Consider the following 16,664-nt stretch of genomic DNA (forward strand, 5'->3'; position numbering starts at 1 on the left):
GGTCCTGGGATTGAGTCCCAAGTTGGGCTTCCTGCTCAGTGGGGAGTCTGCTTCTCCCTCTCTTTCTGCCCCTTCCCCAACTCATGCTCTCTCTCTCGCTCTCTCACTCTGTCTCTCTCAAATAAACACAATCTTTAAAAAAAGAGAGAAAATATTTGCAGAAAACATATCTGATGAAGGGGGTTTTTTGGAATATATACAAAGGACTCTTAAAACTCAATAAGGGGGAAGGGTGACTCAATTGGTTAAGTATCTGCCTTAGGCTCAGGTCATGATCCCGGAACCCTGGGATCGAGTCCCGCATCAGGCTCCCTGCTCAGTGGGGAGCCTGTTTCTTCCTCTCCAGCTCCCTCTGCTTGTCTGCGCTCTCTCTCTGTCAAATAAATAAATAAAATCTTAAAAAAACTCAGGAAAAAAAAAAAGACTCTTTTACAAATGTACAACATAACTAAAAGGCCCTCACCAAAAAAGATAATACACATGTGAAGTAAGTATATGAAAAGATGTTCAACATCGTATGTTATTAGGGAAATGACAAAATCCAAAACATTGACAATACCAATTCCTGATGAATGTGGAACAACCAGAGCTTTCACCTATTGCTAGTATATATTTGTATTCTTTTTTTTTCTTTTTAATTCTTAAGAATTTTGAAATAGAAGAGTATGCAATGAGACTGAATGGGGACTTTAAAGGGTAACATAAAAGTTGCTATCTGGCCCTTTACTAAAAAGGAGGAGGGGTGGGAGAAAGTAGCCATCCTATGGTAGAGGACAATAACGAAGATATGATTAAGGGAGCACAGGCATGAGCTTATAGGGACATTCATTACTTTTAATTATATAATTAAGATCCAAACAGAAGTTTGCAGATAGGGGAAGAAGGCACAGAAACATTATAAATGAGGTGGGGAAACCACTGTAACAGGAAGTTTTAGAAGCCACACTCTTTTTCACTGTGTATAAATTTATTTCACAATGTAAATGAAATGGATAATTCTGACTACATAGTCTACCAAACCTCTCCCCAGAAGAGACGTAACATCTAAGTAGACAAACTTCCAAATAAAAACTTGAGAATGGTATTTAAGATCTACCCCCAAAATTTCACTGGGAAATTTTACCAAACCTTGAAAGAACAGGAAATCCCAAGGAAAATGGCATCAGCAAGATGGTGGAACAGGAGTTTTCTACCAACTTTCTCCCAAAGAGCACTGCTTTGGGCAATCACACACAGATGAGAGAACCTTTGTGGGACCTAGGAGTCCAGTAGACAAGTTCGGCACACTCATTGGGAGAAGAAAAAAATCTGAGACTGGGAACACTGAAGAGAATAAGCAGAACAGTTTCCCGTTTTCATGTCCCCCATCTCCAAGGTGGCACAGCTCAGTGCTAAAAAACGAACTCGGTCTGCAGTTTCCCCCACAGGGGAAAGTGAGAACATGTGAGTTTGCAGCTTCTCCAGCTATCAAAGACCTCTTCTTTCTCACTCTTTCAGAATACAGAGGTGATCTACATGACTGAGTGGCAGGAAGACACTGGGAGCATAGCAACCAGTGTTCAGAACTCAACAAGGAACGCAGGTCTTACTAACCACGCACTCCGTTAGGAAGCCTGGCCACAGGCTACTGGGGACAGTTGGTCTGTGAATCCTCCCATCTGACCCACAGGCATCTCTGACATTTCATTCTCCTTACCCACATGGTGCTCCACCCTGTAACTGAGTGTGAAGGCAGTGAGTACAAGTCTTTGTGGACAGTTAGAATAAATAGAAAGCCAGCTCAACCCTGTAGAAGTGAAAGAGACCTTACAAACTTGAGCATTTAACACTGCTGTAGGGAACGCAAACAGGAGAGTCCTGTATCCTGACTTTGTGGAATTAGGAGCAGTCATACAATCATTAGAATTCACTCCTAAGACGGAACAAGAAGTTTGGAGTAGGCGTATATGTAGAGAAGTTATGATAAAGCCTCAGAATCCCTAGCAGGGCTGAAAGAGGCATCCCACCCCCACCTCCAGAGGCAGTTAGTAAAGACTGGAAGAGGTGGTTAGTTCTTCAAATGCTAAGACAACAATGTAAGACCTAAAGGAACATGAAAAATCAAAGAATACCAGCAAAAGGACAAAATAATTTTCAAGTACCTACAAAAGAAATGGAGAGCTACAATTTGCTTGAGAAAAAACTTAATGGTTTTGAAGAAGTTCCAGGAAGTCACCTCAACGAAATCAGGAAAACTATACATAAAAGAAGAAGTTTAACAAGAGCTAGAAATCATGAAAACAAAAATAGAACCGAAGAGGAATTAGAGAGCTGAAGAATACAGTGAATGGAATGAAAAAATGCAATAGAAAGCGTCACCAGGAGACTGAAACAGAACAAAAGACTCTGTGAATTTGAAGACATGTAATTAATAATTGTAAAGTCAGAGGAGAAAAAAGGTAAGAAGAATGAAAGAAGAGTGAAGAAAGCCTATGTGAATTATGGGATATCAAGTGAAACAATGCGTGTGCATTAGAAGAGTCACAGAAGGACAAAGAGGGAGAAAAGGACAGAAAGCTTATTTAAAGAAATAATGGCTGGCAGTTTTCCAAATCTCAGGAGAGAAATGAACATCAAAGTTCATGAAGCCTGTAATTCCCCGTATATATTCAACCCAAAGAGTACTTCAGTGAGACACATTGTAATAAAATGTCTAAAACCAAAGACAAAGATAATTTTATAATTTTGAAAGCAGTAAGAGACCAAAAAACTCCTTATGTCACAGGAGCACCCATCAACCTATCAGTGGATTTCTCAGCAAAAACCTCGTAGGCTGGGAGGAGAGTCCTTAAAGGAGAAAAATGCCAAGCAAAAATAGTATACCCAGCAAAGCCATCCTTTCAAAATGAAGGAGAGACCAAGACTTTCACAGACAAAAGCTGAGGGAGTCCATTACCATAAGACATGCTGAAATAGTTCTTTTTTTTTTTTTAAGATTTTATTTGTTTATTTGACAGATCACAAGTAGGCAGAGGCAGGCGGGGGCGGTGGGGGGTGAGCAGGCTCCCTGCTAAGCAGAGAGCCAGATGTGGGGCTCAATCCCAGGACCCTGAGATCATGACCTGAGCTAAAGGCAGAGGTTTAACCCACTGAGCCACCCAGGTTCCCCCTGAAATAGTTCTTTACATTGCAATGAAAGGATGCAAATATGAACATATAAAACACTGATAAAGGGAAGTGTATAGTCAAATTCAGGCCCGGTAGTGTAGATCACTTTACCACAAAAGTCGAAGGACAAAAATATTAAAAAGAACTATAGCTATGACATTTTTAAATGGATATATGATATAGAATATGTAAATGTGACATTAGAAACAAAATGTTGGAGGGAGTAGAGTTTTTGTCAGAGTTAACTTATCAGCTTAAAATAGAATGTTATATGTTATATAAACCACAAAGGAAAAATGTATAGTATTAGTCAAGCAATTTTTAAAAAGGAAACAAAGTGTACCAATGCAGAAAATCATCAGACTAGGAGAAAGAAAGAGGAAGAAAGAAAATATAAAACAGCCAGAATATGAATAATAATAATATGAATAAGATGGCATATGTAAGTCCTTACATATCACAAGTACCTGAAATTCAAATGGATTATCAAACCAAAAGAAACAGAGTGATTGAATGGATAAAAAACAAGATGTAACAATATGCTGCTTACAAGACACTCATGTCAGCTCTAGTGGACTGCGGAAAGTGGAAGAGCTGGAAGTGAAGAGACGGAAAAAATAACATTTGATGCAAATGAAAACCAAAATAGAGCCGGGTTGGATATACTTATGACAGAGAAAATATACTTCAACTTCAAAAACTTCTAACAAGAGACAAAGACGGTTGCTATGTAATGATAAAGGAGTTAGTTCATCAAGAGGAAATGAATATATACATGTACCCAGAGCGGTTAGGCAAGAAAAAGGAATAAAAGCTGTCCAAGTCAGAGAGAAAAAGTGAAATTGTTTCTGTTTGCAGATAGCATGATCTTGCATGGAGAAAACCTTAAGGGTCCTGCCAAAAAATTGTTAAAAATGATGAACAAATTCAGTACAAAATTAATATACAAAAATCAGTTGTGTTTCCATAGACTAGCAGGAAACTTGGAGAATGAAACTAAGAAAACAATTCCATTTATCATAGTATCAAAGAAAAATCCTTAGGAATAAATTTAATCAAGGAGGTGAAAGACCTTTGTGCTGTAAACTGTAAGACATTGATAAAAGAATTGAAGAAGATGTAGATAAAATATCCCATTGTCATGGATCAGAAGTATTAATATTGTTAAAATATTCATATCACCCAAAGAAATCTATAGATAATATAATTTCTATTAAATTTTATGGTATTTTCACAGAAATCAGAAAACAAAAATCCTAAAATTTGCATGGAACTATAAAACAACCAAAATAGCAGTAATAGTCTTGAGAAAGAACAGAGCTGGAGGCATCACACTTCTGAATTTGGAATATATTGCAGAGGTATAGTAATCAGAACAATGTGGTACTGTCATGAAAACAGACACATAGCTGAGAGGGACAGAATAGAGAGCCCAGAAATAAACCCAGCATAAATGGTTAATATCCTTGACAAAGGCAACAAGGACACACAGTGGAGAAGAAAATCATCTCTTCAATAAATCATATTGGGGAAACTGGAGAGTCATGTGCAAAACAATGAAACAGGACCGCTATCTCATACCACTCTCAAAAATTACCTCAGAATGGATTAAGGACTTTAAATGTAATGCCTGAAACCATGAAACTCTTAGGCGAATACTTAGGTGCTCCTTGACTCAAATCTTGGCAATGATTATTTTTATATGATACCCAAAGCTTAGGCAACAAAAGAAAAAATAAACAAGGGGAACCATGTCAAACTAAAAAGTTCTGCACAGCAAGGGAAGCAATTAACAGAAAAGGTAATTTTCTTTTGGGAGAATGGGAGAAAATATTTGCAAACCATATTTATGCTAAAGGGTCAGTATCCAAAGTGTGTAAGAAACTTACACAGCTCAATAGTAAAAATGATAAAAATAATAATCCAGTTTAAAAAATGGGCCAGGGACCTAAGTGGATATTTTCCAAAGAACCGCATGCAAATGGCTGACACATTCCTGAAAAAATGTTCACTAATTACCAAGAAATGCAAATCAAGACCATGATGAGATATCACCTCATACCTGTTAAGATGGCTCTTGTTAAAAATAGAAGAGATGAGGGACGCCTGGGTGGCTCAGTTGGTTGGACGACTGCCTTCGGCTCAGGTCGTGATCCTGGAGTCCCGGGATCGAGTCCCGCATCGGGCTCCCAGCTCCATGGGGAGTCTGCTTCTCCCTCTGACCTTCTCCTCGCTCATGCTCTCTCTCACTGTCTCTCTCTCAAATAAATAAATAAAATCTTAAAAAAAAAATAGAAGAGATGAAAAATGATGACAAGGATGTGGAGAAAGGGGAGCCGTAGTATACTTTTGGTGGGAAAGTACACGTAAAGAATTTAAAATAGTACTACCAGGTGATCCAGCAATTCTACTTCTGGGTATTTTTCCAAAGGGAGAAAACTTAATTCGAAAAGATACATGCACCCCTATGTTTATTGCATTATTCATAACAACCAAAATATGGAATCAACCTTCGTATCCGCCGATGATTGAATGGATAAAGAAGTTGTGGTATTTTTATCTATTTCTGTCTGTATTTACATGTACACGTACATCTGTACCTGTACCTACATCTGTGTGGATGTAATGAGACATTATTCAACCACGAGAAAGAACAAAATCCTGTCATTGGTGACAACATGGATGGTCCTAGAGGACATTATGCTAAGTGAAATAAACCAGATAGAACCATGATCTCACATATACACGAATTCTTAAAAACAAACAAACCTTGAAGTCATGGAAACAGAGTTGAACAGTGATTACCAGGGGTTGTGGGATGGGAAAAAGAAGCGATGGCGGTCAAAGAGTACGAAACCTTCAGTTACAAGGTACACTAGTTCCTTAGCTCCAGTGTACAACATTGTGACTGTAGTTCATAACAGTGCACTGTATACTTGTAATTTGCTAAGAGAGAAGATGTGTTTTCATCACACACATTAAATAAGTGGCATGTGAGGTAATGGGTTTGTTAACCTGATTGCGGTTATATTTTCACAATGCCTAAGTATATCAGAGCACTCTGTTGTACACTTACATGTACAATTTTGTCACTTGCGCCTTAGTAAAACTAGGAGAAAACGAATAATGAGCTAATTAAAAGAGACAGTTTCTTTCAAAGAACAGGATATCCCAGTGCTACTCTTTCTGTGGGACTACATGAAAATAAAAAGCTTCTACACAACAAAGGAAACAGTCAACAAAACCAAAACACAATGTACTGAATGGGAGAAGTTTGCAAATGACTTATCTGATAAAAGGATAGTATCCAATATATGTCAAGAATTTACACAACTCGGGGTGCCTGGTGACTCATTTCATTAAGCATCTGCCTTTGCTCGGGTCATGGTAACAGGGTCCTGGGTTTGAACCCCGCAATGGGCTTCCTGCTTGGTGGGGAGCCTGCTTCTCCCTCTCCCTCTCTGCTCCGGTCATGAACTCAGGGTTGCGAGACTGAGCCCCACATTGGACCCTGTCTGGACGTGGAGCCTGCTTGAGATTCTCTGTCTCCCTCGGCCCCTCCCCCTCTCTAAAATAAATTAATTAATTAGTTACAACATTTAAGTTTTGAATACATCTATAACTATAGGTTTTAATGTTCGCAGGCTGACCACATTATCATTCTCTTTTTTAAGGATTTCTGAGTCAATCGTGAAGTACTTATTTGTAAACCTTTTATAATAAATATGTTTGAAATTTGTAGGTACTTCACTTTTAGCTTGCTTTCTTTATGTTTATAATTTCAATTTCTTGAATACAGAAACAGCTTAAATACAGGACACTTTTTTTTTAAAGATTTTATTTATTTATTTGACAGAGATCACAAGTAGGCAGAGAGGCAGGCAGAGAGAGGGGGAAGCAGGTTCCCTGCTGAGCAGAGAGCCCGATGCGGGGCTCGATCCCAGGACCCCAGGACCATGACCCAAGCAGAAGGCAGAGGCTTTAACCCACCGAGCCACCCAGGCGCCCCTATAGGACACTTTTTAAGGCTTACAAATACGGTACTTTTATATCTAACTTAACAACTTTCAAGAAATAGATAATGAGAAAAGGACTTTTCAAATACATGTAGAGAGAGCTGTTAAGCATCTGAAAGTGAAGTAGGATACTCCGAAATGGATAATTAAAGAAAAAAGAAACTACCTATTTAGAGAAATTTAAAAAGCAAAACATACAGCAGAACACAGCTGGTAAACCACGCCATGTGATGCACCGGAGACTGCTGGAATGTCGCATGCCAGTTACACTCAAGTGAAACGATCACAACAAAGTAAAATAAAAAGCAAAATGAAAACTAACAGAAGTGAGAGTAGGATGTTAGACAAAGAACATAATAGGAGAGAATCCCAACCTAACATGAATAAATGTTCTCTTTGTCCTTTTCACCATCCTATCATTTCCTTCAGTACTTTCTCCAGAACATATTTTATTAAGCATATATTTATATGGATCCTTTTTTTTAAACTTAGCTGTCATAGTGACTGGAGGCCAGGAATAATAGCAGGCTTCTTCCAGAAGCTATATAGGTCATCCTCTGGAGATTTCCAGAAGACGACCCCTCTCTGGTTTACTTAAGTGTCTGGATTTGTCCTTTAAAATAGGAAGGTGACGGGGGACCTGGGGGCTCAGTCGGTTAAGCATCCGACTCTTGGTTTCAGCTCAGGTTGTGACCTCAGGGTTGTGAGATGGAGCCCCCACGCGTGGCTCATGCTCAGCTCATAGTCTGCTCTCTCCCTAAATAATAAATACATAAAATTTTTAAGATAGGAAGGTTGCGTATTCCTTTAGTTACCTTACTCTGCATCATATGGCTTATTCCACAAACGGTGAGTTGACTCACTGGTCGGTTGGTCATTTGGATAGCTGGGTCACTAAAGACAATTGAAAAATTGTGAGAAATAGAAAAGTTTTCTAATTTTTTAGAAAGGGTCCTGGGATTAAACCCAGCACCGGGTCCTGCTTGGTGGGGAGCCTGGTAGGGCTGTAAAATTTAGAAAGTTATGATTTAATTTGGGGTAAGATAGGAGAGAGTGATAATATGAGAAGTAGAAAGGAAAGGATCCAGTTAGCTCAAAATACAGAGAAGGAGTAAAATCTTGAAATGAATGTACGGAAAATGGGAATGTGTGGGCAGTCTTACGTTTTACCTTGTCTAGGAGGTACTGAATCACTCTAACAGCACTTAGCAAAAGAAGGGATTTAAACTCGGTTTAGGTTTTTCTACCCTGAGAGGTTTTTTCTTTCTGTTTTTAAAAGATGTACCAGATGTAATTAGTTTGCTGATGCTCCTTCAGAAACAGAGGGTTTGTGTAAGTTTTTCAGGTGATCACAAAATAATGTCTGGAAGGTAATAATGCTTTTCTTTGGGGCCGGGGGAATTTTCCAGGCATAGCCCTTTTGTACCTGCAGTTGTACCGGGTCACCTGTGACCAGACCTACCTTCTCCGATCCCTGGACTACGTAAAGAGAACCCTTCGGAACCTGAATGGCCGCAGGGTCACTTTCCTCTGTGGGGATGCTGGACCCCTTGCTGTAGGAGCTGTGGTGTATCATAAACTCAAAAGTGATTGCGAGTCCCAGGAATGCATCACAAAGTGAGTCTTTAAAACTGGAAGTCTTTACTCCAACTTCTCAGATCAAGGTCTTCCTGTAGGAAGACATTCAAAAAGAAAATTCTTTTTTAATTCATCTGCTGTTGCCAGCAGGTCTTTCCAAGAAGTAAAGAGGTTTGCATATTAACCTTGAGCGTGATGATAAGATCATGTGCCTCCTTTCTATCAAGCTTGCTTCTGCCTTAATTTTGGGAGAAATAAACATGTTTCTTCATGTTACTTTGATCCTTTTCATAAATAATTTTTGGTTGCCTTCATTGCACAAAAATTAGCTTATGTGCCTTAGATCTACTATCATAACTAAGTTATTTTTAGGTCCAGTTGTTTTGGAACAGTCAGTGTAAACCTTTTATTGCCCCTCTGGTTTATATTCTGTTTTTGAAGAGATAGAAGTCAGGCCTGGCTCCCCTGGTGCCTGGTGGAGTATCTGTTGATGTCTGTTGAATGATAGACTGAGTCAAGCTAATTCCCAAGCATTGACTACATTTTAGTACTATTTTCTTCTTTTTCCCTTTTATTTATTTATTTAGTACTATTTTCTCTTAAATTTTAAATCACCTTCTTCTAATCCTGATTTCAAAATTGAATATCATCTCTCACATGGCTTAGGCTAGTATCAAGGTAGATGCTTTGAACGGAAAGGTATGTTGTCATTACTGTGATATCTGAGAGGGAGATGAGTGTAGTGGAGAAGTTTTTGTTGTTTGGGTTCCATTTGTTTGCATCCCTTAAAATCAGTTTTAAATGAAAAATAAATAACAGGAACCTTCTGCAGCGATAGGGTTCCTAACAGTTTCCGGAAGAGGTGTTTCCACCCTTCCCCGGGAAAACGGAGTGTTCTCGGTGGGTAGACTTTTGCAGCTTCAGAGGACCATCGTGTGCCGGGATTCAGACCTCCCCGACGAGCTGCTCTACGGACGGGCGGGGTACCTGTACGCCTTACTCTACCTGAACACGGAGATCGGTCCAGGCACCGTGTGTGAGTCAGCTATTAAAGAGGTACTGTGGGGTTGGCGTCAACCGTGGGCGCCCTGTCCTCTCTACCGTCCCAACCTACCATGAGGGGCTGGACGCTGCTTCTAGGTAGGAGTCATTTCTTAAGGCATCTCGTAAAAGCAATATGTAGCTCCTTTATTCTCCTTTCTCGGAATTTTTTTTTTTTAAATCTGTCCTCTTCTTGGGCCTGTTAATTCACCTGTCTTTACTAGCACAAACAGCAGGGCACCTGGGTGGCTCAGTGGGTTAAGCCGCTGCCTTTGGCACAGGTCATGATCTCAGGGTCCTGGGATCGAGTCCCGCATCAGGCTCTCTGCTCAGCGGGGAGCCTGTTTCCCTCTTTCTGCCTGCCTCTCTGCCTACTTGTGATCTCTCTCTCTCTCAAATAAATAAATAAACTCTTTAAAAAAAGAAAAAAAAAAAAAAAAAGAACCAAACAGCAGCAGCTTCAGAAAGACAGGATGTTTATTTCTCTTTCCTAATGCATCCGAACTCGTAGGCAGTCCCGGCAAATATGGCTCCGGATCTGGGTTCTTCTCTTGTATCCTACCATATCCTAGGGCCATGCCCTTGCCTGCCTGCCCAAAGCTAATCAAGCACCCCTCGGCTCAAGGCAGGGGAGGAAGTAGAAGATAAGAAGCTTCTTTTTTAAGGCCACGATCCAGAAGTTGTCTGCTACACTTCTGCTCACTTCCTACTTCCAGAAATAGTCAAAGGACTGTGTCTGTATAGACCAGACACCCAGCTAGAACCTGGAGCACTGTTACCGAAAGTATGAAGGAAGAAAGGAGAGGAGGGAACATTTTGTGCCTTTGCTACATAGTCACTACAGACAGGCTCTTCTTTTGATTTAACTAAACTCTGCAGGCCACAAGAGACCTCATTTCATTAGCCTTTCCATAAATAAGGCTAATCCCTCCAGCCTTTCCTAGAAGACGTAGTGCCAGTCCTTTGAGGAAACATTGCAGTTACGAGGCAACTAAGTAAGAGTTTTTATAGGAAGTTTTACTAGATTCTAGTAAACTGTTCATCCCAAGAACTTTCAGTCTTGTGGTTTGACTTCCTCATTTCTTTTTCTGTCCTGAGATTGTCTTCTGATTTCTCTCTGCCCATATTTATTATGAACTAAAGGTAACAGTCGTGACTGCTGACCGCTTGTAGATTTTTAGATTAAGTGATCAATAGAGAGTTGTTAGTGTCGAGGAGATGAAAGCAGGATCTATGTAAGTTTTCTAGACTAACACTGTCGCCTTATCTCCTAGGTGGTCAGTGCTATCATTGACTCCGGCAAGACTCTGTCAAGGGAAGAAAGGAAGGCTGAGCGCTGCCCGCTGCTGTATCAGTGGCATCGGAAGCAGTACGTGGGGGCGGCCCACGGCATGACCGGGATCTACTACATGTTAATGCAGGTAGGTGAGAGCACTTGGAAATACTAGTCAGGGGCCATGGTATAAAATATCTGGCCGTGGGGCGCCTGGTAGCTCAGTCGGTTGGGTGTCAGCCTTCAGCTCAGGTCATGATCCCGGGGTCCTGGGATCGAGCCCCACATCGGGCTCCCTGCTCAGCGAGGAGCCTGCTACCCCACCCCCAACCCATGCTGTCTTCTCGCTATCTCTGTCTCTCAAATAAATAAATCTTTAAAAAAGAAAAAAAAAAAGAAAAGAACTATTTAGCCGAAGAGTAAATGGGGACGGAAATTTTAGTGTAAGTCAAGCAGGCTGATAGAAAAGAAGGATCCTCCCTTGAATCATGGAAACCTAAGCTCTGCTCCGTGGCCCCCAGGCAGCGAGGTGCCGAGAGCACCTTCTCCACGCGGTTTTGTGCTGAGTCGAGTCTGTTGCCCACATTCCTCCTCTGTCCGCGTCCTTCTGCACACTGCAGTAGTGACTCTGAACAGAGGGGAACCCTCAGGGAGCAGAAAGGGTCTCCAGGATCCTGACGGAGGCAGAGACTTTTTCATGTTCATACACCCCAACTTGCTACCAGCTGTGTTCTATACCTGTTCTAAACCTGTAACTGGTTAGTCGTGGTTATGATCTCGTCTCTCAGTCGTGCCTGCCGTCTGGAGCGGTCACCGCTGCGTCAGGCAGGCGGAGAACCCCCCGCACACCGCTTCACCCTGCTTCAGCCTCTGGGCCTCTGGTTCCCCTCCCTGCTCTGTACACAGCCTTTTCTTTCTTTTTTTTTTTTTTTAATTAAGCCTTTCTTTACCACACCCATAACAGAGTAGTTCATTAATGCTCAAAATCACATAGCTAGTAAGTCAAGGAACATGGATTAGCATTTGGATTAAAACTTTTTAACTAAAAGCGAGAAATTTTTTACTTCAAATTCCTTTTTTTAAACCTACTCTACTGCTAAAGGAAATCCATATCTACATGGGACGAAAACCCCCTTTTCTGGTAATTAGTTCTCTTTGTTTATTGTTGTAGGAAGCAAAACGTACATATCCCAGTTTATGAATTTTCTTTATGGTGCAGACATGTTTTCAAGTAACTAGGTTTCCAGAGCTCATTTAAAAATAGCATTATTAGTTTGGAACACTGGTAGTTTGTGTATATTTTCTTTTTCCGCAGAAAATGTGTTAACACTAGCCTTTGAAACTTTTTTTTTTTTAAGATTTTATTTTATTTATTTGAGAGAGAGAGATCACAAGTAGGCAGAGAGGCAGACAGAGAGAGAGGGAAGCAGGCTCCCTGCTGAGTAAAGAGCCCGATGCGGGGCTTGATCCGAGGACCCTGAGATCATGACCTGAGCTGAAGGCAGAGGCTTAACCCACTGAGCCACCCAGGCACCCCTGAAACTTTCTTTTTATTTTTATTTTTATTTTTTTTAAAGATTTTATTTATTTATTTGACAGAGAGAAATCACAAGTAGGCAGAGAGGCAGGCAGAGAGAGAGAGGAGGAAGCAGGCTTCCCGCTGAGCAGAAAGCCCGATGTGGGGCTCAAACCCAGGACCTGGGATCATGACCTGAGCCGAAGGCAGCGGCTTAACCCACTGAGCCACCCAGGCGCCCCGAAACTTTCTTTTTAAATGATGCCCTTAGGGGAACGGAACCCTATGAAAACCACACCAATAAGACATAACCTTAAAGTTTAGATGTAGATGTTTACGTTAATTTTGTTAGATATCAGGGGCTTCCTTGAGAGAAACGCAAGTCACAAAGTTGTCCCCTTTATCTGCTTTAAAGTGAAGAACGTGAGAATACACTTTAGGCAGGATTCTGTATAGAAATCGATGTCAGTTTTCTTGTAGCAATCACAGGCCTCAGTGTGCTATACCAGCTTCCGAGCCGGAGCCAGGTCGCACCTGTCCACCCAGCCGGGCACTTAACGCCACTCCGCGGAGCAGCGGGGGGACTGCGCAGTGCCGTAGGTTCTGCTGTGTGGTTTCATTGGGAAGGCTCTCAGAAGAGGCCGCACGAAAACTTTGAAAATGTGACTTAAACTCGCTTTCAGGATGGCAGAATAAAGACATTTCTCCTCTTGAAAACGATCTCAAAACAGACAAAAAACAAAAAAAAAAAAAACAGAAACCCAACTTCCTTGATGAGACGAGGAGACACTCTGGAGCCCCAGAGTACATGTACGTAGACTGAGAGTAGAGGAAAGAGCGGTGGGGGACCAGATGGGACAGAGGCGGATCATGCGTGGGGTCAGAGGAAGATGCCCCGGAAGCCAGCGCGTCTGCGTAGCAGCACCCGGGCCCCGGGGACTGGAAGTACCGTTGCTGGAGGAGGCAGAGCCGTACGCCTGTGCATACAGGGGATGTGTGGGTGCAGGAGGGCAGCTTTGAAAATATTCACACGGAGCCACTGGATCTCCATCAGCGAGGTGGCCCCGCAAACCGACTGTTCCTCCCCTGACTCCTGCTGGAGATGGAAGGGTCTGGAGCAACTGAACAAGATCCTGCAGCTTCAGAAAGGCCAGTGTGAGACAGTTGAAGTGAAGCATAGAACCGAACACAGGGGCAGGCCTGCATGTCCACCGGGTTCTGGGCAGCCCTCCCTGCCCCCACGGGGATTGAAGTTGGGCTGTTGTTGTATTTTGTTATTGGAGGAACGGCTCAGATGAAAGGTTGCCTGATGTTGGAGTTTCAGAGTCCCCGTTAGAAATGTTAGCTGGCTGAGATGGTTCTTAGTCTCTACTAACTTGGCTGGGCCACAATGCCCAGGTAGCTGGTCAGACATTTTTCTGGATGTTTCTGTGAGGACATTTTGGGTGAGATTTACATTTAAACGGCGTTGGAAGGTGCGGAAGGATAGTAAAGTATCCCCTTACTGAGAAGACACTTGGAGACCAGAAAATGAAGCAGGCCACTCCACAGAGTCTACAGAGTTTTATTCAGGGTGACTTTCTGACGGGGGGGTTGGGCAGCAGAGGACGGTCCACAGCAGCTGCCTAGTTATTCTCCAGGAAGACCAGACCTTAGACCATAGATTTTGTAGACGGAGGGGACGTGCAGAGGGCACTGTAGTGAGGTCAGAAGGTTTGCACACCCCTCAAAGGGCTTGCAGGCACCTAACTGACAGCTACCCTTTACGGAGATCTTGGGGCCCCCGTCTGTGCATCAGGAAAGGGTAAGACTGTGTTACCTCAGATTCATGAGAGGCCAAAACAAGCCTCCCCCAGTCCCTGCCTTGGCCGCCATTTCTAAGGTACGTGTGTCAGTCTCCCAGGGGCCCGGAGCACGTAGCCGCAGGAGAGGTCACAGCGAACAGGAACAAGATGGGGGGCTGGAGATGGAATCATAATTGCCAGCACTCCCACGGATGCTTGCACTTTTAGTAAGCCGTTTCCATAATGTGGGTGGGCCTCATTCAGTCAGTCAAAGGCCTGCCCTGCGCAAGAGGGACTTCTCCAGCAGACGGCCTTCAGACTTCGGCTTCGACATCAAGACAAATTGAACTAAAGAAAGGTCCCCCGCAAGTCTTTTTTTTTTTTTTTTTTTAAAGATTTTATTTATTTATTTGACAGAGAGAGATCACAGGCAGGCAGAGAGGCAGGCAGAGAGACAGGAGGAAGCAGGCTCCCTGCCGAGCAGAAAGCCCGATGCGGGGCTCGATCCCAGGACCCCGAGATCATGACCTGAGCTGAAGGCAGCGGCTTAACCCACTGAGCCACCCAGGCGCCCCCCCCCCAAGTCTTAAATAACCAGATAATTGAATTAATTTGAGCTTTTTATGCTTCTCGGTATTCCAGGTAATTGAGGCCTTGAGGCTTTGCTATATTAGCTACAGTACAAAGGCTTAAAAAAAAAGTAAGGAAAAAATAAATGTTTTGTTTTCCTCTGTTTAAAGCCAGCAGCAAAAGTGGACCAAGAAACCCTGACAGAAATGGTGAAACCTAGTATCGATTATGTGCGCCACAAAAGATTCCGCTCAGGGAACTACCCATCATCGCTGAGCAATGAAACAGATCGCTTGGTCCACTGGTGCCACGGTGCCCCCGGGGTCATCCACATGCTCATGCAGGCCTACCAGGTCAGTGTCGCCATTCGTGTCACATGCATTGGATGTCTGGAGATCCGCTTTCCTCCGCCAGGCTTTCAGTCTGGTTTTGGCCAGCACATTTGATTGCAAACGAAAAACCCTTCAGAACTGATGTTTTTACAAAATTAAGTCTCCCTATTTCACTTTATCTTGCCCCAGCAGTTGGAGCTGTGAGTGCATGTGTGTGTGTTTTTTTGTGTGTGTTTTTTTAATTTTTTAATTTTTTTATAAACTTATAATGTATTATTAGCCCCAGGGGTACAGGTCTGTGAATCGCCAGGTTTACACACTTCACAGCACTCACCATAGCACATACCCTCCCCAGTGCGTATGTGTGTGTGTTGTTTTTTTTTTTAAAGATTTTATTTATTTATTTGACAGACAGAGATCACAAGTAGGCAGAGAGGCAGGCAGAGAGAGGGAGAAGCAGGCTCCCTGCTGAGCAGAGAGCCCGATGCAGGACTCGATCCCAGGACTCTGAGATCATGACCTGAGCCGAAGGCAGCGGCCCAACCCACTGAGCCACCCAGGTGCCCCTGTAATTTCAACTTCTATGTAATAAAATACTATGAAGACACACTTAAAGACAACTTAAAAAAAAAAAAAAAGGCAGCATTGTTTGCTTTCAACTTACAAGGTTAATTCTTAGTCCAGGAGAGAAATCAAATGTATTCCTAATATTGTGCCCAAATACTATCTTGAGACTACCAGAATTAATCAGTAAAGGTACTGCCTATTTTTTTGTAATACCCCATATGTGTAAAACTTTGAACATCACACTCTTCCCTTATGAATAATTTTATAGCAATTTTAAGGTCTAATTTAAAGGGCCCCAAATAAGCATCATCGTCCAGGAAGAAGCTTATTCAAGCAAGAAAATAAAATGATGTGAAGTCCAACAAAAAAGCATTTGGTTATAATAGTGCCGACTGCCTTCTTGGATATTCGCACGCAGAATGGAAATCCTTACTCTGCAGCCACCCAGGCTTTCTTTCACACATGAACATAATCCCTGTTAAAACACACACACATTGGGGTGCCTGGGTGGCTCAGTGGGTTAAAGCCTCTGCCTTCCGCTCAGGTCATGATCCCAGGGTCCTGGGAGCCTGCTTCCCTCTCTCTCTCTCTCTCTCTCTGCCTGCCTTTCCATCTACTTGTGATCTCTCTCTGTCAAATAAATAAATAAAATCTTTAAAAAAAAAATAGAAGTTGAAATTACAAACAGCTTACTGTATCCTGCAATATTTTTAAGTTCTTTAGCATTTCTTGGAAAAATAATTCACATTTAAAGAAAAAAATGTTTCAAGCAAGTTTTTTAGGAGACTGTACCACATTTTATTTTATTTTTTAAATTTCTTATTTGAGAGCGCCTGGGTG

At 42.1% G+C, this 16,664-nt stretch overlaps 1 protein-coding gene across 1 annotated transcript in view; it reads left to right on the forward strand.

The window, feature by feature from the left end:
- Positions 1–16,664, forward strand: part of LANCL2 (LanC like glutathione S-transferase 2) — a 55,873-nt gene that overhangs the window by 25,474 nt on the left and 13,735 nt on the right. The window contains exons 3-6 of the mRNA XM_047695201.1: positions 8,573–8,780; positions 9,650–9,797; positions 11,057–11,203; positions 15,096–15,278. Of these exons, the coding sequence (XP_047551157.1) occupies positions 8,573–8,780; positions 9,650–9,797; positions 11,057–11,203; positions 15,096–15,278 (686 nt within the window). The remainder of the gene's footprint in view (positions 1–8,572; positions 8,781–9,649; positions 9,798–11,056; positions 11,204–15,095; positions 15,279–16,664) is intronic.

Source organism: Lutra lutra, chromosome 11 (genome assembly GCF_902655055.1).
Source record: "Lutra lutra chromosome 11, mLutLut1.2, whole genome shotgun sequence".
Lineage (NCBI taxonomy): Eukaryota > Metazoa > Chordata > Mammalia > Carnivora > Mustelidae > Lutra > Lutra lutra.